This window comes from Aspergillus affinis (genome assembly GCF_023601865.1).
Source record: "Aspergillus affinis strain CMG 70 chromosome Unknown NODE_1_length_919884_cov_86_970707, whole genome shotgun sequence".
NCBI lineage: Eukaryota > Fungi > Ascomycota > Eurotiomycetes > Eurotiales > Aspergillaceae > Aspergillus > Aspergillus affinis.
In genome coordinates, this window is record NW_026515782.1 from 833,877 (window position 1) to 859,052 (window position 25,176).

General features: G+C 51.6%; 7 protein-coding genes across 7 annotated transcripts; 4 read left to right on the forward strand and 3 right to left on the reverse strand.

The window, feature by feature from the left end:
* Positions 1-4,556: 4,556 nt before the first annotated feature.
* Positions 4,557-5,726, reverse strand: KD926_004186 (uncharacterized protein; the record flags this gene model as incomplete). Its single annotated transcript, XM_053097321.1, has 2 exons — positions 4,557-5,505; positions 5,563-5,726. 2 exons carry the CDS (start codon positions 5,724-5,726, stop codon positions 4,557-4,559), a joined length of 1,113 nt encoding a protein of 370 aa, XP_052961327.1.
* Positions 5,727-6,293: 567 nt separating this feature from the next.
* Positions 6,294-8,143, reverse strand: KD926_004187 (L-glutamate gamma-semialdehyde dehydrogenase; the record flags this gene model as incomplete). The annotated part of the gene is made up of 3 exons (XM_053097332.1): positions 6,294-7,778; positions 7,848-7,955; positions 8,024-8,143. The coding sequence occupies 3 exons, from the start codon at positions 8,141-8,143 to the stop codon at positions 6,294-6,296; spliced, it is 1,713 nt and encodes a 570-aa protein (XP_052961328.1).
* A 233-nt stretch (positions 8,144-8,376) lies between these two features.
* Positions 8,377-9,586, forward strand: KD926_004188 (mitochondrial carrier protein; the record flags this gene model as incomplete). Its single annotated transcript, XM_053097344.1, has 6 exons — positions 8,377-8,494; positions 8,560-8,571; positions 8,623-8,720; positions 8,776-8,811; positions 8,864-9,495; positions 9,556-9,586. 6 exons carry the CDS (start codon positions 8,377-8,379, stop codon positions 9,584-9,586), a joined length of 927 nt encoding a protein of 308 aa, XP_052961329.1.
* Positions 9,587-9,828: 242 nt separating this feature from the next.
* KD926_004189 (uncharacterized protein) lies at positions 9,829-11,603 on the forward strand (the record flags this gene model as incomplete). Its single annotated transcript, XM_053097355.1, has 2 exons — positions 9,829-10,253; positions 10,349-11,603. 2 exons carry the CDS (start codon positions 9,829-9,831, stop codon positions 11,601-11,603), a joined length of 1,680 nt encoding a protein of 559 aa, XP_052961330.1.
* A 1,588-nt stretch (positions 11,604-13,191) lies between these two features.
* On the forward strand, positions 13,192-15,654 carry KD926_004190 (D-galactonate dehydratase; the record flags this gene model as incomplete). Its single annotated transcript, XM_053097365.1, has 5 exons — positions 13,192-13,367; positions 13,484-13,705; positions 13,780-14,522; positions 14,846-14,940; positions 14,998-15,654. The coding sequence occupies 5 exons, from the start codon at positions 13,192-13,194 to the stop codon at positions 15,652-15,654; spliced, it is 1,893 nt and encodes a 630-aa protein (XP_052961331.1).
* A 519-nt stretch (positions 15,655-16,173) lies between these two features.
* KD926_004191 (uncharacterized protein) lies at positions 16,174-18,180 on the forward strand (the record flags this gene model as incomplete). Its single annotated transcript, XM_053097376.1, has 1 exon — positions 16,174-18,180. One exon carries the CDS (start codon positions 16,174-16,176, stop codon positions 18,178-18,180), a length of 2,007 nt encoding a protein of 668 aa, XP_052961332.1.
* A 714-nt stretch (positions 18,181-18,894) lies between these two features.
* On the reverse strand, positions 18,895-24,065 carry KD926_004192 (BTB domain and ankyrin repeat protein; the record flags this gene model as incomplete). Its single annotated transcript, XM_053097387.1, has 3 exons — positions 18,895-20,733; positions 20,805-20,926; positions 20,981-24,065. The coding sequence occupies 3 exons, from the start codon at positions 24,063-24,065 to the stop codon at positions 18,895-18,897; spliced, it is 5,046 nt and encodes a 1,681-aa protein (XP_052961333.1).
* Between the last annotated feature and the right edge of the window lie 1,111 nt (positions 24,066-25,176).

A 25,176-nucleotide genomic window follows, 5' to 3' on the forward strand; every position in this document is an offset into this window, starting at 1 on the left:
CAACTCCTTCAAATAATCCTGACATTGAGGCATGGAGACAAGGCGTTCTCGAGATGGTCGAAATGGTCGGGAAGGGCGACATCTTAGCATTGAAGTGAGATATCACCCTTACTCTAGCACTCTAAATTCTAGTATTGACTAACTGCGATCTCATAGATTGACCGGCGCGGGCGAACCAGCCATGCGCGCCTTGCTGGCCAGACAGCCTTTGCCCGAGCAGATGACGCTGGCGCTCCGGGAGATTTGCGCGCGAGCCGTGGAGCGCCAGGCTCGAATTTTTATCGACGCCGAACAACAATCTGTTCAGCCCGCGATTGATGAAATTGCCCTTGAACTAATGGAAAACTTCAACAAAGATGGTAAAACCGTGATCTACAACACCTACCAAGCGTACCTCAAGTGCACCTCGGCTACCGTCCTTGCTCATCTCGAGGTAGCGGAGAAGAAAAACTTCACGCTGGGAATCAAACTTGTACGAGGGGCGTATATCAACTCGGAACCTCGGGAAGTTATCAACGACACCAAGTCAGATACCGATGATTCATACAACTCCATCGCGGAGGGCGTCATAAAACGCTAGCTTGGACCATTCGGCACAGAAAAGCAGGCATTCCCATCTGCAGAGCTATTTTTGGCTACGCATAATAAGGACAGTGCTCTGTTGGCTAGCAAATGGAACGATGAGCAGGCTTCAGCCGAACTTCCTGTCACCAAGGTTCAGTACGGTCAGTTGTTAGGCATGGCTGATGGGGTGAGTTGCCGACTGTTGCAAATCGGAAAGGACGGCGACAACACTTCCAGTCGAGCAGCCCCGGAGGTTTTCAAGTGCCTCAGTTGGGGGACCTTAGGGGATTGTCTATCCTATTTGCTACGGCGTGCTGTGGAGAATCGAGATGCAGTTGAGCGTACAAAGGAGGAATATCTCCAGGTCCGGCAAGAGGTTCTTCGTCGGATCCGAAAGAGTATAATGTGATATACTGTATTTGTCTAGGAATGACCGAAATGGAATTATATGAAATCATGCCAAAGTTGCACAACGTAATCCCTACCGTGGTTCCAACGAAGTATATCTCGGGTCGTTTCTGCCGGGGCCGGCGTGACGCAGCCGATGGTCTCGTCCACTTGCCGGACCGACTGCCCGAACACAACTTTCTCAATCCACGCAAAGAATCCACGATGGTAACGGGACACCCCCGATCTGCTAATGCGTAAGTCTACGCCGAATTCTTCGCTCTGACAAACATGCGGTAACATCGATATCGATCTAGATGCGAATCATGCCGGCGACGCAAGGTGAAATGTTCTGGCGAGCACCCCTGTGGCGCCTGCGTGAAACACAGCTGGGAATGTGTCTTCGGACGTCCCGATCGCAAACGATACTCCGAGACGTGAGTTATGACAAGATTCAATCGTACGAGGAGCAGCTGGCTGCTCGGAATCCCGGCGAGGGCTCGCTCGAAGGGACTTCGCTAAATAACAGTCCAGTGCCAAACTCAAGTCCTGTACATTCCTCACGACAACCACAGCAATCCCAGCGCTCAAGTCGAAGAGCGAGTTTGGGAAATGGTCTGCCTCAGTCCCTGGATTTCAGTGATGGCGCTGCCGACATCAGTCCAGGTAAGAACATGATATCATCACTCGACAACACGACAAACTCACTTACAGATGAACAGCAACAGATTTGACCTCCGGTCCGGCCTTCGAATCCCAAGTACGGTCGCTTTTGACCATGTCTAACCAGCGGTCTCCTCGATATGCTGAAAGAGAAAGGCACATGTTTACTGACGATCAGTGGGGCTCGCTGGAAACGTTCATTGACGATGCGGATGGTCCATCCATACCGTCCTTAGATGTATCACAGCACCTACTAGACCAATTCCTCTTCTTCCTTGGCGTGAGCCAACACTTCTTCGACTCGCGATCTTTCTCCGATTCTATGATTTTGCTCTTCCAGTCTCCAGCCACGCGAGAAACACAAAAGCGCACACAATGGTATACCGAATACCTTCTGGTCATGGCAATGGCAAAACTCATGGACGTGGAACAACCGACATCTCAACCGCCCGGGTCCGATCTATTCGCAGAGGCTATGAAACGATTACCTCCGTTGCATCAACTTACCAGAGAAGGAGTACTGGCAGTTGAAATTTTGACATTGATCACGACATACCTACAATGGTGCGATCGAAAGCTTGATGCTTATCTTCATGTATGTTATGCCAGTGATTCAGTTCATGCTTGCCCGCTGACTACGGCCGTGACTTACGATTACCGAAAAGATCGGCCTCGCTATAAGGCTATCGATTGCTCTGGGGTGCAATCTACCCGAACACGAACAAAGTTGTCTTCCATCTCAAAGCACACATCGACTAAGACTTTGGTGGACGGTATATATGCTCGACAGGTATACATGATGTCCTCCAACTAGTCTTATGGCCCGGTGGAAACTAATAATCAATCTATGGGTATGCAGACGCTTATCGTCAGGCATGGGACTCGCCGCTGGCGCCGATGAGCGACAGCTCCGAGCAGGATTCCCAAAACACGCCGTGGGCTTCCAATCACCAGTCGCAATGATGATCAATGTCAGAATCGCCCGTGTCACGGACGATATCATGTCCTGTGAGATTTCGTCCCTGGCCACTGGGCACCACAGCGTACACATGCTAATTAGTCTAACCAGCGCTCTATGGAAACACTACGGTCACCCAAGTCGAACTTGTTAGAAAAGTCCAGAACGTCATTCAAGAATTACATGATATAGGGCAATCATTTCCTCAGTCCCTACTTCTCGATTTCTCACGCCCATTACAAACGGTTTCGCGGACGGGGTCGTCGCTTTATCTAATGCTACTCCAAGTTTGTTAAATGTCCTGCAAGTTCGGGTTGAATTGTATCTGACGTCCTCCTAATGAACAGGCTATTATATTATGCACTCGACCGATGCTTCTACACAAAGTACGAGTGGCAGCACAGGGTCAACAACCGCCCCGACCTCCTGAATCAGCCTCGGACAGCTTAGCACGACTCTGCGAGACGTGCAACGAGGCAGCAACTAGGAGTCTGGCCATACTATATGCTCTTCGTCTTCAGCGAATTATTCGTTAGTCCCCTGCCCTTTCTCCTCTCTTGTAGCCTTTATGCTGTGCCCTTTCAATCGGCCATATTAATGTCTTCACGACACTTTGACTTCGAGCTGACCCCTATGCTCTTAGCACGATACGGTTTCTTCGATCTCGATGCCACCTTTTCAGCCGCTTTTGTCCTCGTCATGGCAGGATTCACGAATCCCACACAGAAACACCCACCTGCGGCATTGACCCAAGCGTTTGAAGTCTTGCGGTTCTTGTCTCGGTCCGGGAATCTCGCCGCGGAGCAACGATTCCAAGACATCGCTCAATCGTGCTCGCATGTCTGGCCAGATTACACCTTCGACATCGGCGCGTCCGATATACCAGCAAGTGAAATAGAATCAGAAGCCCGTGGTAGAGCTCAAACCCACGCCGAAGGACCAGTTCCGGAGGGAAGGGGAGGAGACCTGCCCTCTCATCAACCAGGTGCACCGCCACATTACATGTCTGTAGGAGGACAACCATTCCATCAGGATGAGAGTCGATTCTTTGAGCCGTGGAATTACTCGGCTCCGTCGGACGGGGCGTTTGATATGCAGAACGAGTTAGATATAGATTTCGCGGAAGAGGCGGAGGGGATTTACTCGAGTTTTCATCATCCGACGTTGCCGTTGACGGGAGTTGATTATATGGATTGGCTTGAGATTGAGAAATTGTTGAATGCGCCGGTGGGGTGACCATTTAGTCAGATTTGGTGGGATGTTGATATACAGTCACTATTACTTTAGGTATCTAATCCTCTTTGAAGAATTAAATCCGTACATAATAACTCTTGAAGACTTAGGAATATTGTTATTATCTCTTGCTTTGTAGATTGTGCTGCCTTGAATAGCTTAACTAGCTTAACTGCAAAGTCATTAGAGAAAATCGTTAACCCACCAGATAAAGTTCAGCTGAAGAGCTTCTTTCACAGCACTTTCCAATACCATGAAAGAATGACGAGAAAAATCTCTACAAAAGTAAACACCAAGCTGCCACCAAAGACAAGACTATGATACGTCCACGCGTTATTAGGATCAAGATTGGCGACTTGACAGACAATAGCCCAAGGGAGAACGTAAAGAATATTAGAGACTAGGGACTGCCCAAGATACCAGATAGGACGAGTAGCCAGCAATATAGTTGCTAGCTGAGTGGATATCGCGTATAGAATATAGCACCTGTGAATTATGTATAAGACAATGGTCGCTGTGACAACTGCAGACTCACTCACCAATCTATTGTTTTCCACATGTGCGCTGTAATTTCGGCTACCGTTTCGGACTGACTGAGATAGAACGCAAATGGTTTACAACCAAATATAGCGAGAAATATGCAAAGCGGTACCTCAAGAACCATGGCAATAAAGGCAGCAAGTAATGCAGGACGTGTGATCACTTAAAGAGGTAAGTATACTAAGAGCAAGATCCACACATGTTAAGGGTGTTATTGCCTACCGAGAAACTTCCTCCATTTCCCACATTGTATATCATTGCCTTTGAACGAAGCCCAAACATGCCCAACAAAAGCCAGTGACGTCGCCTCCAAGGCCTGAACCGGTACCATGACTAGGCCCCATCTGATTGTCGTAAATGTACCCCACGCTGTGGCGTAATCTGCTGACATGGCGACGATTCCGGCCACCAACCAGAGATAGAGCGTGTTCCGAATAGCCGATTCCAGGAAGGTGAGCGACCCTGGCTTAAGGAGCGTGAAAAGAGCAGACAAATTAAGTACCTCTCTGCTCCAGGGCCGTCTATGCCGGGGCTCGGCCCTGTTGGTAGTTATAATGAAATACACCAAGCCGGAGACAGCGGCGACCATATCACAGCTCAGACGGATTGCGGCTTGTATATTGACGTTGGGGGTCCAGCTGCCTACGTGGAACTTTGATATCACCAGTAGGTCTAACACGATGTTCACAACGACCTTGACAGTGCTAATCAGAAGGGGAACGTCGGGTTTATCCAAAGCCCTTGTCGCATTAGATGCTGCAGCCTCGATTGCGGAGCTCAGCGCGGAGAACGCACTTATTCGGACATAAGTAATACTTGCCCTTTGGGCTTCACGCGGAACGAAAGTTGCTGCGAATGCTCTGGCTGCGCTGGTAAAGACGATACTCATGATGAGTCCCAGTGCGGTCTGAAATGTTATCAGAGTGTATGCAAGGCCCAAGCGAGATTCATACGATCGTGTAGATTTGTCGGCGATAGTCACCCAGACAGCACGGGGGAGACCTTCGTTTAGCACCTCTGCGATGGTACCGATATAGGTATACACGTCTGTTGTGACCACCAAGGAGGAGTTGATTTTCGCAACCCAGACCTTAACTAATGTGCTGTATAGCGCGGGAAGTATGAAAGCACCGATGTTGAACAGCAAAGCTCCACTATAGCTATAGAGATCTGTGAGATGATGCGATAGTTGATTCCATGGATATTATTAGGCTTACCTCGAACGGTGCCACCATCCCCCACTGACAGCCCATTTGAGAGGGAGAAGACCAGGACGTGTCGGTTGGATATCAGCACCGGCAGCCACTATAACCTCAGAGGGGCTGTCCTCTCTACTCGGACCCACCACCGTAGCGCTGTGGCTCTTCGAGACTGAGGCCATCGGAGCAAAATGATTTTGCATAAAAGCAGAGTTGCAAATAAGTACTCTCCTTGAGTCGAGTTCCCCCGCTCCTAGCCAAGAGATGTTTGCCCCAGTTAGCAGCGATGAATGTTTGCTTTTTCTATTTCCCTATCAGTGTCGGTTGAAGTTGTCAGCTCTATCGAAAGCCATATTTTATTTTGGCAGAGAGACTTACTCAACTGGGAGGAGACGAGCGATGTCGGTATATGGAACGATGATGAGTTGAAATGGGATCCGTTGGGCTGCCATCAGGGAGGAGAGGGAAGTAGAGTAGAGTGGCCTAGTGAGTGTGCAAATGTTTACTTGACCAAAATATAGTGAATTAATATCCCCTAATGCGAGTTTGGGCACCAGTGAATGTGAATCTTACAAACAGTTATCGTCGGACAATGACCACACATAATGCTTTGCCTTTACCTATCGGGCACGTTATTTTCCTGAACAAGGAACCTATACAGTGAATGTAATAAAGGGCTATTGTTCAAAACAGAAAAGTACAAAAAGAACCCAGACCAGTTTAGCCTTCCAATTTCCCCCACCTGCCTCCTAAACCACATTAGAAGGATAACCAACCTCCTCTGCGAGCTGGAAATCCTCTTTCATACTTCTGATACTTGCGAAACGCGCAACCAGGTTTGTACTCGTCGCCTTATCATTCGTACCGCTGGCCCTGGAACCCCCAAATGGCTGGTGACCAACCACCGCTCCACTACTCTTGCAGTTAATATAAAAGTTCCCAGCTGAATGACGCAGCAGCCTCTCCGCGACTTCGATCGCCGATCGATCCTTTGCGAAGAACGCACCGGTGAGACCGAACTTAGTACCCTTGTCTACTTGGGACAGAGTCTCTTCGAATTGGCTGTCAGGATAGACATACACGGATAGGATAGGGCCGAAGAACTCGTTCTTCATGAGTGAGTGCGAAGCGTCCTGAACTTGGAAGACCGTCGGGTGGACGAACCAGCCCTTCTCGCGGGACGTCGTGCCGCCGGCCAGTAGAGTGACTGAGGGATCTTTCTTCGCGTTGTTGATGACTTTGGCGAGCTTATTAAACGATCGCTCGTGGATGACCGGGCCCATAAGGTTCTCGAAGTCCTCGGGACGCCCGATCTTGATCTTCTCGGTTTCGTGAACGAGTTGCTTCTTGAACTCCGGCCATACAGACTCGGAGACGTAGAGTCGGGAGGTCGCAGAGCACTTTTGTCCCTGGTATTCGAAGGCTCCGCGGACGGTGTTCACGACCGCATTGCGAATGTCTGCGCTCGAGTGCACGACTGCGAAGTTCTTTCCGCCAGTCTCGCCAACGATGCGAGGGTAGCTGTCATAATGGCCGGCGCGGACGCCGTCAGCGATCTGGCCGTACAAATCACGGAAAACTTCAGTCGAGCCGGTGTAATGCAGGGCCGCGAACTCTGGACGCTCCAGGACAGTATCCGTAACGGTCTTGGGGTTACCGGGCAAGAATTGAATGACATTCTCTGGAAGGCCAGCTTCCTCGAGGATCTTCTTTTGCAGGTAACCCGCGTAGACCGCATAGTCTGAGGGCTTCCAGATCACAACGTTGCCCATGATGGCCGGAGCAGCGATCAAGTTGGCCCCGATCGCCGTGAAGTTAAAGGGACTGATCGCGTAGACGAAGCCCTCGAGGGGGCGGTATTCCATGCGATTCCACATGCCCGCGTCATTCATGGTGTTCTGCTGCTTATACAGCTCCGAGGCGTGGTGGACGTTGAAACGGTAGAAATCAGCCGTCTCAGCGGCAGCGTCGATTTCGGCCTGCCAGATATTCTTGCCCTGTCCCAGCATCGTGGCGGCCATGATGTCGTAGCGGTACTTGGTTGCGACGAGCTCGGCGGCGCGGAGAAAGATCGCGGCCCGGTTGTTGAAAGACATGTTCTCCCATGCTGGCTTGGCTTGTAGAGCCTTTTCGATGGCCTCGTTGACCTGCTCGGCTGATGCTTGGGCATATTTGGCGACGGGCCCTGAATGTGCTGATGGGTTGCCTTGAATGTGGGTCAAGCCCGATGAAATCTATACCGGGGCGAGATGGTGAGCTCTCTGCATTCTCTCATTAACTTGACAGATAAAACCATAGCATACCTCTTGACCGCCAATAGACAGGGGCACCTGCATAGGCACTTGGCTCTTCAGCCTGTCCAAGGCAGCTTGAAGTTCAGAGCGCTCGGCAGAGCCCTTTGCATATGATGGCTAGAGAAAAAGTCAGAATCCTGAATGCACTCGGTCCTTGATACACGTTTTGCTCTTGAATCACTAACATTGGGCTCATTGCGAATGGGAGGCACGCGAAAATTGGCCAATCCTCCCATACTTCGCCGCGCAGGGACGCTGAGAGCAGACTTGTTAGAGAGGGCACCAATTCGACGAGAAAGCACCATGATGAATAGTTTGCGTGTAAATATGTATTAGAGGGTAATCAGAATGATCAGGGCCATTCTATCTGGCTTCCTAACGTCACATTTAAAGGCGTGGCCAATACTGGGCCTTCGGGGTGACGATCCCGAAATCTCGGATGACATCCGAGAGCACCAGATAAGACCGGCTCTCTTCTCTTCTCTAGAGCCTTGAGAAACACGCGACCAAGAAGCTACACCCTGTGTTCCTAGTTACCATGACTGCTGATGCGAAATCCATTACTCCAGAGGCAGCTGCGCCGCCAATGGATTGGAAAGAGAATGTGAAGGATCTCACTGCGGGCGCCGCGGGAGGTGTAGCACAGGTGTTAATCGGTAAGATGAACAGATAGCTCGATGAAGGGCTATCATTACTGCAGATGTCGCTAACAATCAACCAGGCCAGCCATTCGGTATGTAGACAATAGCAGGAGGGCGATGTCTTTGTTCCTAACCTTCCCCAGATATCGTCAAGGTGCGGCTGCAGACGCAGACCGGCGGTTCGGCGCTCTCAGCGGCGCGCAACATCTGGACGAAGGAAGGTCCCTCGGCCTTCTACAAGGTTCGCAAATTTCCCTGGAAGAGTCACTCGATCAGTCTTTAATTCTTCTCGTTAGGGGACGATAGTACCTTTACTGGGTGTTGGCGCTTGCGTAAGTCGATCTACTCACGTACTGCCTTGAAAATCTCTAACAGGCAGTACAGGTCAGCATTCAGTTCGGTGCCTTCCATGGCTTCCGACAGCTCATTGAAACCTACAACCACCGGAAGGGCCATGTTCAAGGCAAAGGTCTATCAATCCCACAGTTCTACTTGGCTGGCGGATTAGCCGGAGTGACGAACAGCGTCATCTCCGGCCCCGTGGAGCATATTCGCATTCGGCTTCAGACGCAGCCACACGGTACGACCCGGCTTTATAACGGGCCTTGGGATTGTGCGCGAATGATTATCCGGGTGGCTGGTCCTGCAGGAATCTACCGCGGGCAGGTTGTGACGCTTCTTCGCGAATTCCACGGCTACGGTGTATGGTTTGCCGCGTATGAAGGACTTCTGGAAATCCTGCAGGACCGGACCCAGAAGAAACGGCATGAATTGCCTAACTGGCAGATCGCTGTCTGCGGTGGCTTGGCTGGCGAAGCCTTGTGGCTTCTGAGTCACCCGTTAGACGTGATTAAGAGTAAGATGCAGAGTGATGGGTTTGGTCCCGATCAAAAGTACCGCAGCTTGAGACATGCGTTCCAACAGACGTGGGCTGTTGGTAGAATTCGAGGATTATTTCAGGGTCTGGGGCCTGCGTTGCTGCGTGCGATGCCGGTCTCTGCGGGTACATTTGCCACGTAAGTTGACGGTCACTACAAGCTATCCCTGTTGTCAGAGACGGGCTAACATACGAGTAGGGTGGAGATGGTGCGAAAGATGTTAGCGTAGGGCGCCCTATCGGTGATTGAATGCCGAAATGTCATCTTAGAATCTTATTTTAGCCAATAGTCACTGCGTAAATCATGCCATCACCGTTGTTGTCAGATCGGCTTAGTATCCGAGCAACACGTATATACTTCTAGGATGTCGAGTATCATTCCCAATGCTCCTCTATATAGCCCTGCCAATTCCCATCTCTCGTTTGCTTGCCAACATAAATCTCTACACTATTCATCTGCAAACACCCCGCCATGACAAATACCTGCGACGTCATCGGAGATCTTGATTCTCCATGGCACGTCTTCACTCCGTCCCATACCCTACCAGTCCGAACCCCAGGACAGTCCCCCAAGGACACGAAAAAGAAGAAAAGTCAAGGTGGAGGGACCCCTCCAATCGGGATCGGCGCTTCCAAGGAAGATGACTTCTCAACCTGGTACCAGCAAGTTCTACTCAAAAGCAAGATGATCGACTACTACGACATCTCGGGCTGCTATATCCTGCGCCCCGAGTCCTGGGAGATCTGGGAGATCCTGCAGGCATGGTTCAACAAGCAACTTCGGAAGATGAAGATTCGCAACTGCAGTTTTCCGCTCTTCGTGAATGAGAAGATGCTAGTCAAGGAGGAGAATCATATCGAGGGGTTTTCGGCTGAAGTGGCCTGGGTGACACAATCGTAAGCTGGCTTGTCTCGACCAAGAACAGTAGTTTGACGATAGCTTCAAACTACTTATATTCCTTATGTCTTCAATACTGACCATGTGCCTCAAGGGGCAAAACCAAACTTGACAATAAAATTGCCATTCGACCAACTTCTGAGACCATCATCTACCCCTACCTCGCCAACTGGATCCGCAGCCACCGCGACCTGCCCGTGAAGCTGAACCAGTACAACTCGGTTGTACGCTGGGAATTCCGCAACCCTCAGCCATTCCTGCGCTCGCGAGAGTTTTACTGGCAGGAAGGCCACACGGCCCATCTTACCAAGGCCGGCGCCGATCAAGAGGTTCTCGAAATCTTGGACCTCTACACAACCATTTATCAGGATTTCCTTGCCGTCCCGGTAGTCCCGGGTAGCAAGTCGAAGAATGAGGCTTTTGCAGGGGCCGACTATACGACGAGCGTGGAAGCGTTTATTCCCTCGACTGGACGTGCGATCCAGGGTGCCACGTCTCACGCCCTAGGTCAGAATTTCAGCAAGATATTTAACATCTCGGTTGAGAATCCGCAGAAAGACGAATCGCCCGACTCGAGCCGCGTGTTTGTTTGGCAGAACTCATGGGCGTATTCGACTCGTGTCATTGGGGTCATGGTGATGGTTCATGGCGACGACAAAGGCTTGGTGCTTCCTCCTCGGGTTGCTCCCACACAAGTGGTCATCATTCCAGTGGGTATCACAGCCACCACAAGCGACGAGGAGAAGCGGGACCTTTACGACAACATTGCTCAGCTTGAGAAGGAATTCTTAGATGCAGATATCCGCATCGAGACCGACCTTGCGACCGAATACTCACCGGGCTGGAAATTCAACCACTACGAACTGAAGGGCATCCCTCTCCGTCTGGAGCTCGGGCCGAAGGAGCTGAAGAATGGATTCCTCTCTACATCCCGTCGGGACACGTTGGAGAAAGGATGGATCTCGCTGACGGATGCTGCATCGGAAGTCCTTGCGTTGTTGGAGACTATCCAGTCTGACATGTATGCCCGGGCTTTGGAAAATTTCAGAAACAACGTCAAAGTAATCACGGACTGGGAAAGATTCACGCCTGCGATCAACAATAAGCACGTTTGTCTGATTCCGTTCTGCCTGAGACCGGAGTGCGAAGATCAGATCAAGAAGATGAGTGAGCGGTCGAGCACTTCGGAGGCCAAGCAGCAGGATGCTAGAGCGCCGAGCATGGGGGCTAAGAGCTTATGTATACCCTTCAAGCAGATCACGGAGTTGAAGGGAACTAACACGCCCTGTCTGGCAAAGGGCTGTGAGCACCTGGCCGAGAAATGGACTTTGTTTGGAAGGTCATATTGAACGAAGAGATGTATTTTAGCAGCAGAAATATTTAGTTAAAGGAAAATACGAGCTCGGGATTTCAGTGCCGTTGTCAACGGTGGCGTATTTCCTTGATTTTGATCAATAAAACGGTAGATTCCGTATCACTTTTGGGCTCGGAAGCCCGCATGATGTCAGATTCAACTGCTTCTCACTTGCTTGCTGAGAGTTTTGAAATGTCCTTCTCTAGGTCCTAGAATGGAAAGTGCTTGTAAATTGTCATAAAGCAACCTTTTGCAAGTGAATAGATTTTCGTGCGCATCTCGATTGTTTCCTTCTTCAGGATATGCCTTTCTTAAAAAACATTTTCTAGACATTCCGGGATATACGCAAATATAAGATCTGGTGGAATATATTTCGCTTTACTAGAGTGACTTGAATAGCATTGTAGCCCAATTGCAGCCAGTGACAAACTAATAAAGACAGAGTTTAGAAAGATTCTGCTGATGTATACCGTGGCTCTTCAATCAAAATATCCCCCTCGTATCTTGCCTTGAAGCATTGTAATAATGACCATATCCAAGATTCTCTGAGGCTTGACTATCATCCGGGGGCTTGACTGCCACTGCCTCGGGCAATTCAAAGTCACGGTTGAGATCAAGACACACCTATACCGAGACACAGGTACATATGCATCGATAATTGGATTCATGTACTGATCAACCACCTTAGGCTAGCTTAAAGAAACATATCACAGATGTCCTCATGTAGCCGGAACGTTTTGCAATTGCTCGACCTACTTAACTTGGATTCACCTTACACCTGTGCACCTTCACCATTGCGCATATAATATCCACCTTTTTGACGAACCAGTTTCTGAAGCTGAGTAGATAGCAGGTACCCTAGCAACATTGTTAGTTAAAGTTGCTCTGGGAATATACCACAGGTGCCGGTGCTGACCGAGCGTCATCAATAACACCGGCCCACCTTACTGGAATGAAGTTTTACAATAGACAAGGTCATGCTAGGCTGTCTGATATTGCCTCGGTCATTCGAAAAGACTTCGTAACTGCACCGGGAACTCGAATGTGTCGCATAATACCTGCACTTGGGTTCGGCATTCTCACCAACATTGAGATACTTGAGTCGCTCCTATACAACTCATTAGGGTCGTCTGGCCCGGGTCAAACAGAAAATTCACAACAACTATAGCCAACTTCATAGTATACCGAATAGTCTTGTATGAATCTGTATCTCGTCGCTAGCCCGGTCGAGAACTTTCAACGCCCTCAAAGGACCCCCTCGAATGCCAAAGTGCTTGCTAGTAGCTGTGCCGGAAAAGAGGTCCTTCAATATCCGTGAGATTGCCCTCGGCGTGAAACCCCCACCACTTACAAGGGTTGGAGCGTGGGGGCTTCTTGTTTGCTCGCCCGGATTTCTCCCGACCCCCACGCGGGGAAGCACCACGCGGGGAAGCTTTCAACGAGAGACTGAGCTCGCCTTATATATGAATATGAACCTTGGGGTAAACATGTCTTGCTCGGCATACTTTCTCACCTATTCTATTTACCGACCTACGACTGTTCACAGGGAACACCCAATACCAAACGCCTGACCAGAAAGCAGAATGGCTAAAATCAAATCTATTGAATACTTCCGCGTCAAGCCGCGATGGCTCTTTGTCAAGGTCACCGACGACGAGGGCGGATTCGGCTGGGGCGAAGGCACGTTAGAAGGTCATACCCAGGCTGTCGAGGGAGCGCTTGACGAGATTATCGTGAGGCTTGTGGGGTTGGAGGCGGAGTATGTCCCCATCTAATCCCTGTTTCTTTCTTTTTTCCGCCCATCTACTTTCCGGCGAGCGGTTCATTTTTTCGTGTGTGTTTATGCGAATATGGAGGACTGACTGACCTTGCCAGTGACATTGAACATATCTGGCAGCTTGTCTGGCGACTGGGCTTCTACCGCGGAGGCCCCGTGTTCATGTCCGCTATCTCAGGTATTGATATCGCATTGTGGGATCTCAAAGGGCGCACACTGGGCGTGCCTGTGTATCAGCTTCTTGGAGGGAAGGTTCGGAACAAAGTGCAGGTTTATGCCTGGATTGGAGGCGATCGGCCGAGCGATGTTGAGGTTGCAGCGTACGTCCATACCTTCACCATGCCTCCTACCTATCTTTCCTAGTCCACAACACCATCCCACTCACACCGAACAGAAAAGCACGGATTGAGCAAGGCCTCAAATGTATCAAAATGAACGCCACCGAGGATGTGAATTGGCTTGACGGACCTGCGGTGTTGGACTCGTGCGTTGAACGCCTCAAGACCGTCAAATCACTCGGTCTCGACGCAGGGCTAGACTTCCATGGCCGACTGCACAAGCCCATGGCAAAGCAGCTGGCCAAGGCACTCGAGCCGTACCGCCCGCTCTTTATCGAGGAGCCCCTGCTGTGCGAGCACCCCGAGGCACTGAAACAGTTGTCCGGGCTGACCACAATTCCAATCGCGTTCGGGGAGCGGTTGTTCACACGGTGGGACGTGAAGAGGTTCCTTGAAGATGGGTCGGTGGATGTGCTGCAGCCAGATATTGCACATGCAGGCGGCATTTCGGAGACCAGGCGCATTGCGTCGCTGGCAGAGACGTACGATGTGGCGATTGCGCCGCATTGTCCGTTGGGCCCGATTGCGTTGGCAGCATCGATCCAGGTGGCCGTTTCGACGCCGAATTTTGTGATTCAGGAGATGAGCCTGGGAATGCATTACAACGTGGAAGCCGGAGATATTGATTTGAATAGTTATTTAGTAGACAAGTCGGTGTTTGACATCGCGGAGGGGTTTGTAAAAGCGCCGTCGGGCGTGGGACTGGGAATTGAAATTGACGAGGAGCTGGTGAGAGCTATTAGCAAGGAGACAGAGCCGTGGGCCCCTAAGGAGTTTTATGGACCGGATGGAGCGATTCGTGAGTGGTAGACTAGGAATAGAACCATTATCAATACAAGTGGTTAGAATCCGGTTCACACTTCCTCTGTAGCCCTAACTTCTGCGCATCAAAAGACTCCGAATAGTTTCAATCTTTGACCTCCCATTCGACCACCCCATGCTTTCTGTCAACCTCCTCGCAAGCAATGCGGGGAAGCGTGGGGGTTATGCGGAATAATCTCCGATGGTCTAGCATAGGTCATATGCCTAGACAGCTTTAAGTACTTATAGCACCAGTCTCCCGGGGTATCTTCATCGGAGTGGTCAAACGCTAAGCAAAGATGGATATCTTCTCACTCTCAGGTAGAACTGCACTCGTTACCGGCGGAACTCGCGGCATTGGCCAGCAGATGGCCATTGGCATGGCCGAGGCTGGCGCCGACATCGTCCTTGTCCAGGTATGTGGCTCACTATAGACCAAATTAGCAGCACAACTAATAAGCCCTTGCACGCAGCGAGACACCAGCAACCAAGAGACCAAGCAACGGATCGAAGCTCTCGGGCGCACTGCAACCATCTACACAGCGGATCTTTCATCTCGTCCCTCTATCTCGGCGCTCGTATCCTCCGTCCTCAAGGATGGCCATGACATCTCGATCCTGCTCAACTGCGCAGGGATTCAACGCCGACACCCAAGCCATCTCTTTCCGGACTCGGACTGGGATGAGGTCCTGCAGGTCAACCTATCGACAGTCTTCACGCTCTGTCGCGATATCGGTGCCTATATGCTCACTCGTGCCCCCGACGCCTCCGGCAAGCGTGGGAACATCATCAATATTGGCTCTCTGGTCTCGTTCCAGGGAGGGTTGACGGTCCCAGCCTACGCGGCGGCTAAGGGCGGCATTGCGCAGTTGACCAAGGCGTTGTCCAACGAGTGGGCGGCCAAGGGGGTCAATGTGAATGCCATCGCACCGGGATATGTGGCCACGGATATGACGTCCGCATTGATGCAGGACGAAGAGCGCTCGGCTGGAATTCTGGCACGGATTCCGGCGGGCAGATGGGGCACCCCGGAGGATTTTAAGGGGGTGACGGTGTTTTTGGCAAGTCGGGCCAGTGGGTATGTGACAGGGGAGGTGTTGACGGTGGACGGAGGGTGGATGGGGAGATGAAGTTGACTAGTGCTAGAGAATAATGAACAATGAATAAACCGGAAATGGCAGGATGAAGAGATTCCCAAAACGGAAGGCGCGACCTACCCCAAAGTTACCGGACGATACCGTATGGTAACTGATAATTACCGGCCGGGTCTGGAATCTTTTCCCTTCTTCCACTCCATCTTCTCTTCTTCTCTCCATCTCTCTCGCTCTTCTCTCTTCTTCCTCTCTTCATTGTTCTGCGGGGACTTCACCTCTCTTCCTCTCCACTCCTTTCCTGCATCTCACTACTTCCTTTCCCCCTCCCCCCTCTCCCCCCTCTCTCATCCTATCTTCCTTTCCCTTTTCCACCCCGTCTCTCTTTCTTTCCTTTTTCCCCTCTGAATTCCAATTAATCAATTCGTATTCTCGGAAATCCACCAATTGTATCCTCCCTACCATCCCCGACTCTTCCCGCAGCAGTGACACCTGTGTGGCTGCTTCCATTGCTTGGTCCCCTTGCGTATCCTTTTTTCCCCTTCTCTCCCTAGCGTCATGCCGACCTCCAACTCTTCGCCCGTCAAGCGCCCCGGTCTGGGCCGCCGTGCGGTCTCCTCACACGCCGTCGTCACGCGCTCCACGCAACAGCAAAACGAGTTGGCCAACTCGCACTCCTCCCACCAGAAACTTCCTCTTCGTCCTCATCGCCCGCACGTCGTCGGTGGTCACCGAAATCACCACCGAAATCCTTCCCACGCCAAGAATCTCGCGAAAATTCAGCGTCATACTTCCCATACCTCGGTTCAGTTGCCGGAAACAACGACGACGACCGGTCGCTACCACCAACGCAAAAAGTCCGCCCCTGCCACGCCCGCCACCAGCCCTCGGGGCCAAAATCACGTCCGCTGGGATGGGGCGGTGGACAGTCATCCTACCACGGCTTCGATGAAGAAGAATAACTCTAGCCCCGCTCTTCGACGAACCAACTCCGGCGGTGTCGTCGGCAAGAAGGCCCTAGTGACGTCTCGTCCCAACTCCAGCTCCGGCAAGAAGAAGACCGTAGGATTCGAGCTGGCGGACTCCGACAACGACGACGGCGACTGGGAGGATACCACTCAGTCGCCAGAAAGTACCCGACGAAGCTCGGTCGCCCAGTCCAAGGAGAGCGTGGAGAACGCTGCAGCAGTGTTGGTGGATCCTCTTACCTTTGTCAAACGTCCCTACCCACAATTCCCTCGAGCGACCAGCCTTCCGGAGTCGACCAGTAAGAGTTTTGGGGAAGGTCATACCGACGAAGACGACGACGAAAACGACGACGACGACGACTCTGACACCAAAACAACGCGCCCCTCCCAGGATACCGAAGAACAAGAGGACGCCGCTGGCCGTGCGCTCGACCACGCCGACATTGCTAATCGCTTGTTGAGTCCGTCTCACTCCGCCAAAGCCCCGCCCGCCATGTCGTCTATCTCCGCCACGGTGAAACCGACCGCCGTTGACTCCATCTCCCGTAATGCCTCCCTGACCAACATCGCGACCGGCCCGGATGGTCTCCGACGCCCTCTATCGTCCTCGAATCCGCCCTTGGCCAATACTCCCGGCACTCCGGCCCAGGCAACCTCGTCTTCGATCGAAGGGGGTGTTTCCAGGTTCATCAAGACTGGTTTTCACGCCTCGGTCCGCACGGACTCGGACCCCAATACTCCTTCCTCGTTCTTACCACATTATCACCCGCAAACTCCTCCGTCGCCGAACCGTGCCTCGAGTTCGAGGCGATCTCGTGCGTCTCCTCCGACCCGAGCCCCGGGTACCGAACCGCCCTCCCGCACGCAACAGAAGCTTTGGCTGCAGCGGACGGCGGCTCTTAACACCTCCCCTCCCGATGCTCATGGAGTCTCCACGACCGTCACTCCATCCACCATGGATCCGAACTACATCGCTACGCGCCCGGGTGCCGGTCCGTTTGATCCCGGACGTGGCCTGGTGAATGGGTCCGCCCGGTCTGGCGGCGTGGTTCATGACAATGAGACCAAGCATATTCGCAAGGCATACGAAAAGACCTCGCTAGAGCTGACGGTGGTTCGACGCTTCCAGTCCCCCACGGGAGACAGCTTCCGCCGGTTGAATTTCATCCTCAACGACTTGAACGGCCCGAACCTCGGTCATCAGCGACACTCTTCACTCGGTAAACCGATCAAATCTGCTCCCGCGTTGACCCATTTGCAAGACGGTAAACAGCAGAAACTCGGTCAAAACAGTCCCAGCCCGGAGCCCAGGCAGCTCATGGGCCGGAAGCAGGCAGCTATACGCACATCCGCTTCACAAACATATCTGCAAGACCCCGAAGAGCTGGTCAATGATACCACCGAGACGGGCCAACCTGCGAAGGCGCCCCAGCATCCCTCTCACCGCATTCTCTCGACCTCCGATGAAACAACTCACAATAATCCTGCGGGCGAAGAGGAGCCCGAAGATGCAGCACCACCACCCTACTTCAGCAACGAGACTGAAATGATGATCCGTCGCATGTGGGAAAGTCGTGAAGTTGCTGAATCCGGCTAGACGGGTCTTCCCTCTTAATATGTACACTACATTTCTGCAAGCCTACATATTCGGCTTTGATCCTTGGTTTTATTCATACGTGTTTTCCTGTTCCAGCAAACCTGGCGTTCAGATACCGCAATTTGCATTTGATTCTTCTGCTTAGCGTACGAGGTCGTTCTGGCGTTTCTTCTTTCGGGTTTTCGGGCCTTCCCATTCTTACTGTCTCTAATTCTCTTCACGATGTGGTTGAAGTATCATTTTATACTGGTTTTTTCTAATTACCTTTTTCCCCTTTCTCCCGCTCCAGAAGAATTGTCTGTCTTATCTGCTTTTCAATGTCTGGGTCTGTTTTCTTCTTTTTCTCTTTCTCAGCTATTTGTTTATTCTTGACCTACCAGTATAGATGGGTTTCTACCTCTTCTAATATTGTAATTAACTTCACTTCAGTTACTTTGGCCTTCACAGAGCTAAATTTGATCAAATTACTAACACATTGAGTATTCTTATTTTGTTTTTGTCTAAACAATAGGAATCTATTAACAAGCCCATATCAGAACATAATGACATATTATCGTAGGGTCAGATTGAACAAGTTGGTGTACAAATAAATAGATGCGTAGTAAGACCAGTGGTATTTGGCAGAAGTGTAAGAAAGAAACAGAGCTAAATGGTCGAGACTAACAAGTACATATCGCAAGGTGGGGAAGTAGTAGGTAGTCGTGATCACAATACCTAGGTAGTTGTAGGAGTAGGAGTAGGAGCAGGTTGGGCATTATGATGTCTTTCTCCGCGGTCCTTGCCTCGACCTCGGCCGCCACCGCCGCCTCTACCACCACGACGGGGACGGTTGCCCATAGCGGCAACAGGGGCAGTAGGGGTAGCAGAAGTAATTTCTTTCCCACCAGATGACGCCGAACGAGGCTGTTTCTCTCGACGGGGTCCAGAAGGGGGTTTTTGTTTCTGAGACGCAGGTCCATCGGGTTTAGGGTTGCGCGGGAGCTGTTGAGATAAGGCAGAGACACCAGGACTGGAAGTTCCTGCAGGAGTCGAAGATGGGGGATGCGGTGTAGGGGTCGGCTTTCCGCGTTTCTTGCGTTGTTGTCCGGATGACCCTTTACTTCGGTCTCCTCTTCCTCCTCGGCCTGATCCACAGCCGCGAGTTTCACCTTCTTGTTGAGGGGCAAGCTCTTCTGGGTCAGGGAGACCTTGGATTCGGCGACTTTCCTTGTCCCACCATTCTTGGAATTGTTGCTCGGCTTGGATGTCTTCCAGATTGTGTTTGGCAGTGGCGGCTTCTCGGATCTCGTCCTTCTCGGTCTGCTGTTGCATGAGGATGGCGGATAACGACATTGAATTGGGCGAGTCGGAGTGGAAGCTCTTTTTGTATGGCTCGGGACGCGGAATGTGTCGGATTGACTGGGGAGCACGCTGGGGATTGGCGGATGGATTCGGATAGGACGAGGGGGGTTGTGCCGCTGAAGGACCAGAGACTGATGATCTCGGTGGCGGACCAGAGCTGGTAGACGCGCTGCGGCCTTGAATCTGAACCGGCCTTGTTGCCCCGGGGCTAGCTCTCGGGGGTGGCGGTGTTCCAGCAACCGTTTGGCGAAGTGTCATCGAGGGCTTCTGAGCTGACTTGGCTGCCTCGGAGACTGGGCTTTCCTCTTCATTAACGCTGGCGAAAGGCGACGATTTGCTTGGGGTCTTGTTCGGGTCAGGTAGCTTCCAGGGGTTCTGGGGTGCTTCTTTGGCTTTTTGCTGCGCAGCAAACATGTCCTGCATCTGCTGCTGTTGGATCTTCTTGCGTTCTTTCTGCGATATTTTGGGGATAAAGTTGCTACTGTTTTCTCGGCGATCGGACATGCCTAGGCTCAAATTGGACACCCGGGTTTCGGAAACCTCGCTCATGATGTCCTTGAGATTCTTCTTCGAGGTCGCGAGATCCGACGAAGTCCAAGCGCCTTGGAAAGATCCATTCCTTTTATCCTTAACGGCGGCAGCTCGATATTCAGTTGGGGACTCGCCGAGAGCTGTATCTTGCGAAGAAGCCATTTGACCATCCAGGTAGTTCTGATCGCCAAATGACTCTGTATCCACCATCCCAGCTCGCGAAGTCGGCGAGTCGAAGCGTGAGCGGCCCTCATTTGCATCAAATTGGCGGATGCCTCGCACCGCTGCTTTTCCTTTGATCGAGTCACCTGGTGACAGTATATTGTCATCATCCATTTGAAACATGAGATCATTGCTTGACTGCTTGGGTTTCAGAGCAGGACTTTGGGCGGCAATAGCAAGGTTGTCTCCGGATTGAGAAGGTTTTGTCTTTTGTGCTAATGGTGATTCGGCTGTCTTCTCTATGTTCATTGCTCGCAATTTGCCTTCCAGGGCTTCGATCCGATTAATATGGGACCTGATCCGCATGGAATCAATTCGTCGGCGCCTATCGCTTTCTATCTCAGAGGCAAGCTCCGGATACTTTTCGAAGACGAACTCCTCTGAATTGCGCCCCCGGGAAACGGGATAGCTGGTGATTTGGTTTTCGTGACAGACATGGTCGAGTGCACGAAGCAAATGCTCGTCAAGGACCAGCAGATACCTAGACAACTAGTTAGTAAGTACTAGATAAATGTACAACCGGATATTACTTGCCTATTTGCTAGGAGATCCTCCAGATTGAGACAAATATATTCCAGCGCGGCATCTTTGAATTCGGGCACAAAGCAGGGGGCAACGGAGTTGAGGAAATGACACACGTTGCGCGTGTTCACTGGTTTATCTTAGCAACATGTCCAAAGTAAAACCGGGGACGTTTGTAACCTACCGAATCTACCAAGCACCTTCTGGCATATTTGCGCCAGTCGATCAATCATCAATTCATTGGCCACAAAGGCAACATCGAGCAGAAGGTCGATAAAGTCCTCAAGATCCTTCGTCCGCACCTCATCAAACAATTCCTCCTCGATATCGGCATACATGTATCGAAGAACAAACTCGAAGATGGGCCGTTCGATATGTTTAAGGTCGACATTGATGAGTCCTGTCCCGTTTTCCCGGCGAGATGCCAGCCATCTACCACCGGAGCGACCGTTGAACAAGGCGTCAAAAAAGGGGCATCTTTGGCAGATGATTTGGCTATGAACTTTCAAGGAATCGCCTTTCAGCTCAATGATCACGTCGCCGCTTTCAAAAAAGGTTGGGTCAAGTATCGCAAGTGCCATGTCGCTTTTCAAGGATTTAGCAGGTTCAATCATAAGCCGAGTGGCTCGCTCCAATGCCGGTAGATCTAAACACGTAGCAATGCGCATCAATTCAGTCCGGACTTGACGATATCTGGAGGCGCTCTGCGGTGTGTGTCGAGCCTGTTGCCAAACATCTAACGCAGCGTCCGTGTATGAGAAGAACACGACATTCAAGACCGTCAGAATGTCAATGCCATGGAAGAGAATTTGGGTGTGCCCATTGTCATGCCGCACATCTAGAACGTCCGGAATGGAAAAGAAACCTGCGAGCCGAAACTCATGGAATGCTTTCCTCCAGACGGGACTGCGCCCTGATAGGATGAACTCGTGCACGGGTATTTGCACATCCGAAAGGGTGGTTTTGAGCGAAACCATTCCCGGCGAATTCTCATGTTGGAGTGGCCGAGCGAAAGCTTCAATATCCGATACCGACATAACGGCTGCCTTGATTGACATGACCGGCTCCAAGTCCAATAGACTGCTCTCGGCACTACCCAGATCGATTTCATCGGTTGCCGATATAAATGAGCTGAACGGAGATATCGGCAACAGATCATTCGACAAGGTAGTTGGGTCGATGTTGATTTGTTCTCTTGTCACGTCGCAGTCACGCTGAGCGACTACATAGGCGCCAAACGCATTACTACACACTCCCACGACTCGGGAGAGCCCAGGTACACGAGCGAACTTGTACTCCTTCGACGATCCATCCTTTGCTTTTCGACGTTTTTCTTTACGCCATGCCGAGCCGTTGGCCGTGCAGATGATTATGGAACCATCCTGTCCAACATCGACATCCCTGACGGCCATATGGGCCTTTTTAACAGACCATACGCGAGACGGATGCGACAGCGAGTTACGAATCTTGGCTGGATTCGTTGTCGATGTTAACGCTGGTAGGTTCTCCGTTTTGTTAATTTGGACGGTAAAAACATCACCGGAGCTAGACAAGGCACAGATAGTATCGCCACCGGATCTGATTTTGGCGATGTGGTTGACAGATGTATCGTAACGAGTGGTCATGAAACTGTTCCTGATAAAACTGGAGCTGACATCCAAGGGAAAAGAGAGCCTTGAATAGCCATACTGAGAGAACACCCAGACTTCATGGTTTTGCAGGAGAACAGCTGTGGCTTGATCGATAGCAGACACGCTTTGAATGACCGCGCTGAATAGCGAGGCACCGACACGCCGTGGGGTTGTTTGGGTTTCGAGCGATCGGGCATCCGAATCGACAAGTCCCAGTTGACCCTCATTTTTACCAAATGTGTAAAGACCCGCATGACTGAAGACAACTGAATGAATCGACGAGGCGGCTGCACCGAGTATGATCTCCTTCTTGAACGGGTTGAAGATCTGGCGAGGGGAGTCCTGAATCGGCACGTCGTCTTTGTTGTTGGTCCTGGGAAGACCGTAGCCTAATTGGCCCCATTTGTTGCTTCCCCAACTGAAGACACCCCCATGATCAGTGATTGCAAGAGTATGGTCTTGTCCAAGGGCCACAGCCACAATTTTTCGATTAGCTAGCCCCCCTGTCTCGATACAGACAAAACCAAATCTGGTCGACTCATCGCCAGTGCCTAATCGTCCTCCCGGTCCGAATCCGCACAAGAAAAGGTTGGACTCAGGGTCATTTGTAAGAATGGCCGTGTGAAGCTTTGACATGGCAATATCTTGGATTTTGATGGACTTGTTCTTGATCAAGGCGGGCAAACCGTTGGGATGGTTCTGCTCATGGTGCGAATCCAAGCCGTTGCCACCCAGCTTTCTCTTTTGGTAATCCCGATAGAATCGCTGCAAGAGATGCTGTGGGCGTGTCAAAGCGATTCTCTCTGGAAATTGGCGATCATCCTGGTCACCCACGCCAAGATTCAAGTTCTTGTTGCTTCCAAAGGTAAACACTTCATCAGCGAGTAAATTTGTCCGCGGCTTCAAAAGGCCTCTTCCAATGTGGCCGTCGTCGTCCGAATCGTCTACCTCGGAAGACGTAGTAGACGCCACATCGCTATGATCCACGTCCACAAATATGGAGTCCTGGGTGGGGGACGTCACGGTCTGCTTGATGTCGCGGGATGTGATCGTGGCGCCATAAACGTCAAAAGGGCTGTTCCCCTCCCGATCCTTGATCTTGATCAAGCCTCCAGCCTGAGCCGAGGTGCCCTGTTTACTGAAGTCCGTTGCATCGCGCATGTCCCGGGCTATCAACGCCTGGGCGATCGTGACGTTCCCCGCATACAAGGCCCGGTGCAGTGCAGTCCACCCACTCTCCCAATCTTGTGCATATATATCCAGAAACGGCACCTCGAGAAGCGAGGCAGCAAACTCAGCACTCGAAGGTTTGGTGGATGACACCACATGGTGGAGGAGAGTCCGGCCATGCTGGTCCCGTGCATTCAATTCCTCTCGAGACAAAGTCTTGCTCGGTCGCGAACTGCCGCCTCGCTCGGGGGTGGGAGTACCGGGAGAGGTGCCGGTGAGCTTCTTGGATCTAACAGAGACGCCAGGGGAGGAGGGCGTTAAGGCTCCGGATGCCCCGATCTTGAACGAAGAAGTACCTCCAGCACCCGGAGTCCGCTGGCCGCCCGACGTGTAGCTGGCGGTCGCCAGGAACCGCTGGAAGTTCTCGACGTCATCGCGCAGGAAAAATTCCCAAAGCTTGCTACTCATGTGCCCAGGATTGTCGGGTGTCAGAAACTCTTATCAACCCAGGACCGGAGCGTCGCGGTAACCACCGAGGGTTCACGGCGCACTGGTAAGAGTACTGCGGGAGATAAGAGTATTCTGACCGAGTGAGGGAGGATGAGGGGCGGAAGTGACGGGGATCAACGCGTCGCCAGTACCGCAGGACGATTCTCGAAAGCTCGGACGGGTGAAGTTGAAATGATGGATGGGAGAGGACGCGCGACGGACAAAAGCGAAACGTGTCGAATGTGTGGTGGCGATGATGCGTTACCTAGCTATGTGACTAGTAACAGAGCACGATGATTATCTCCGAAATTCGATCTCGAACGGCGGGGAACCGCAGGGTTCGACAGAAGCGGACGGTTCGCGCGTAACAGGCGACAAGTTCGACACGGACGACGGGGAACGAGAAGGCGGGGGATTCTCTATATACGAGAGGACGTTATTTCAGTCATTCCTTGGATGAGGAGAGGGAGAGGGAGAAATGACCGCGGAAGGACTTCGACGCCCGTGGATCTGCTCGGTCGGTCGGCAGCCAATCGCTGGCGATGCCCCTCCATGCCCCCAGACGAGAGGCCGACATTGTCTTACAGAGATGATTCCTACCGCATTCATCGGTCTGGAATCTCGTCAGGGTTTACTCATTAAGAATCAAGAAGCCTGGAAGGGATTCCAGGCATCACATGATCCGGTCCGATCCCGTGACGACGACGGAGTATAGCAGAACATTACGCAGTATATATCTTACTACTCCAGAGTCTGGAGTACCACTAGGGGATGCACCCGGTGGATCGAATGATCTGGCAGTGACAAGTGGAAGTACAGTACAGGTAGCGTCATCGCCACTGATATGATTCGGCTTTCTGATTGACGGGGAGTGGAAAGAGTGAGGATGTCTTCCTACGGAGTAGTGCACCGTGTGCATCAGTGGAGAGAGCGAGAGTACCGGAAGGCGTTCTGGACTCTGGAGATCGTCCACTACCCTCCTGCTAACGATTCTCTACTCAGTACTCCGTACGCCCAGGTTCCCCCAGTATAACTGTCCCATTGCGAGGGATTGAACAAGTGACGACAAATGGAATGCAGAAGATCGTAT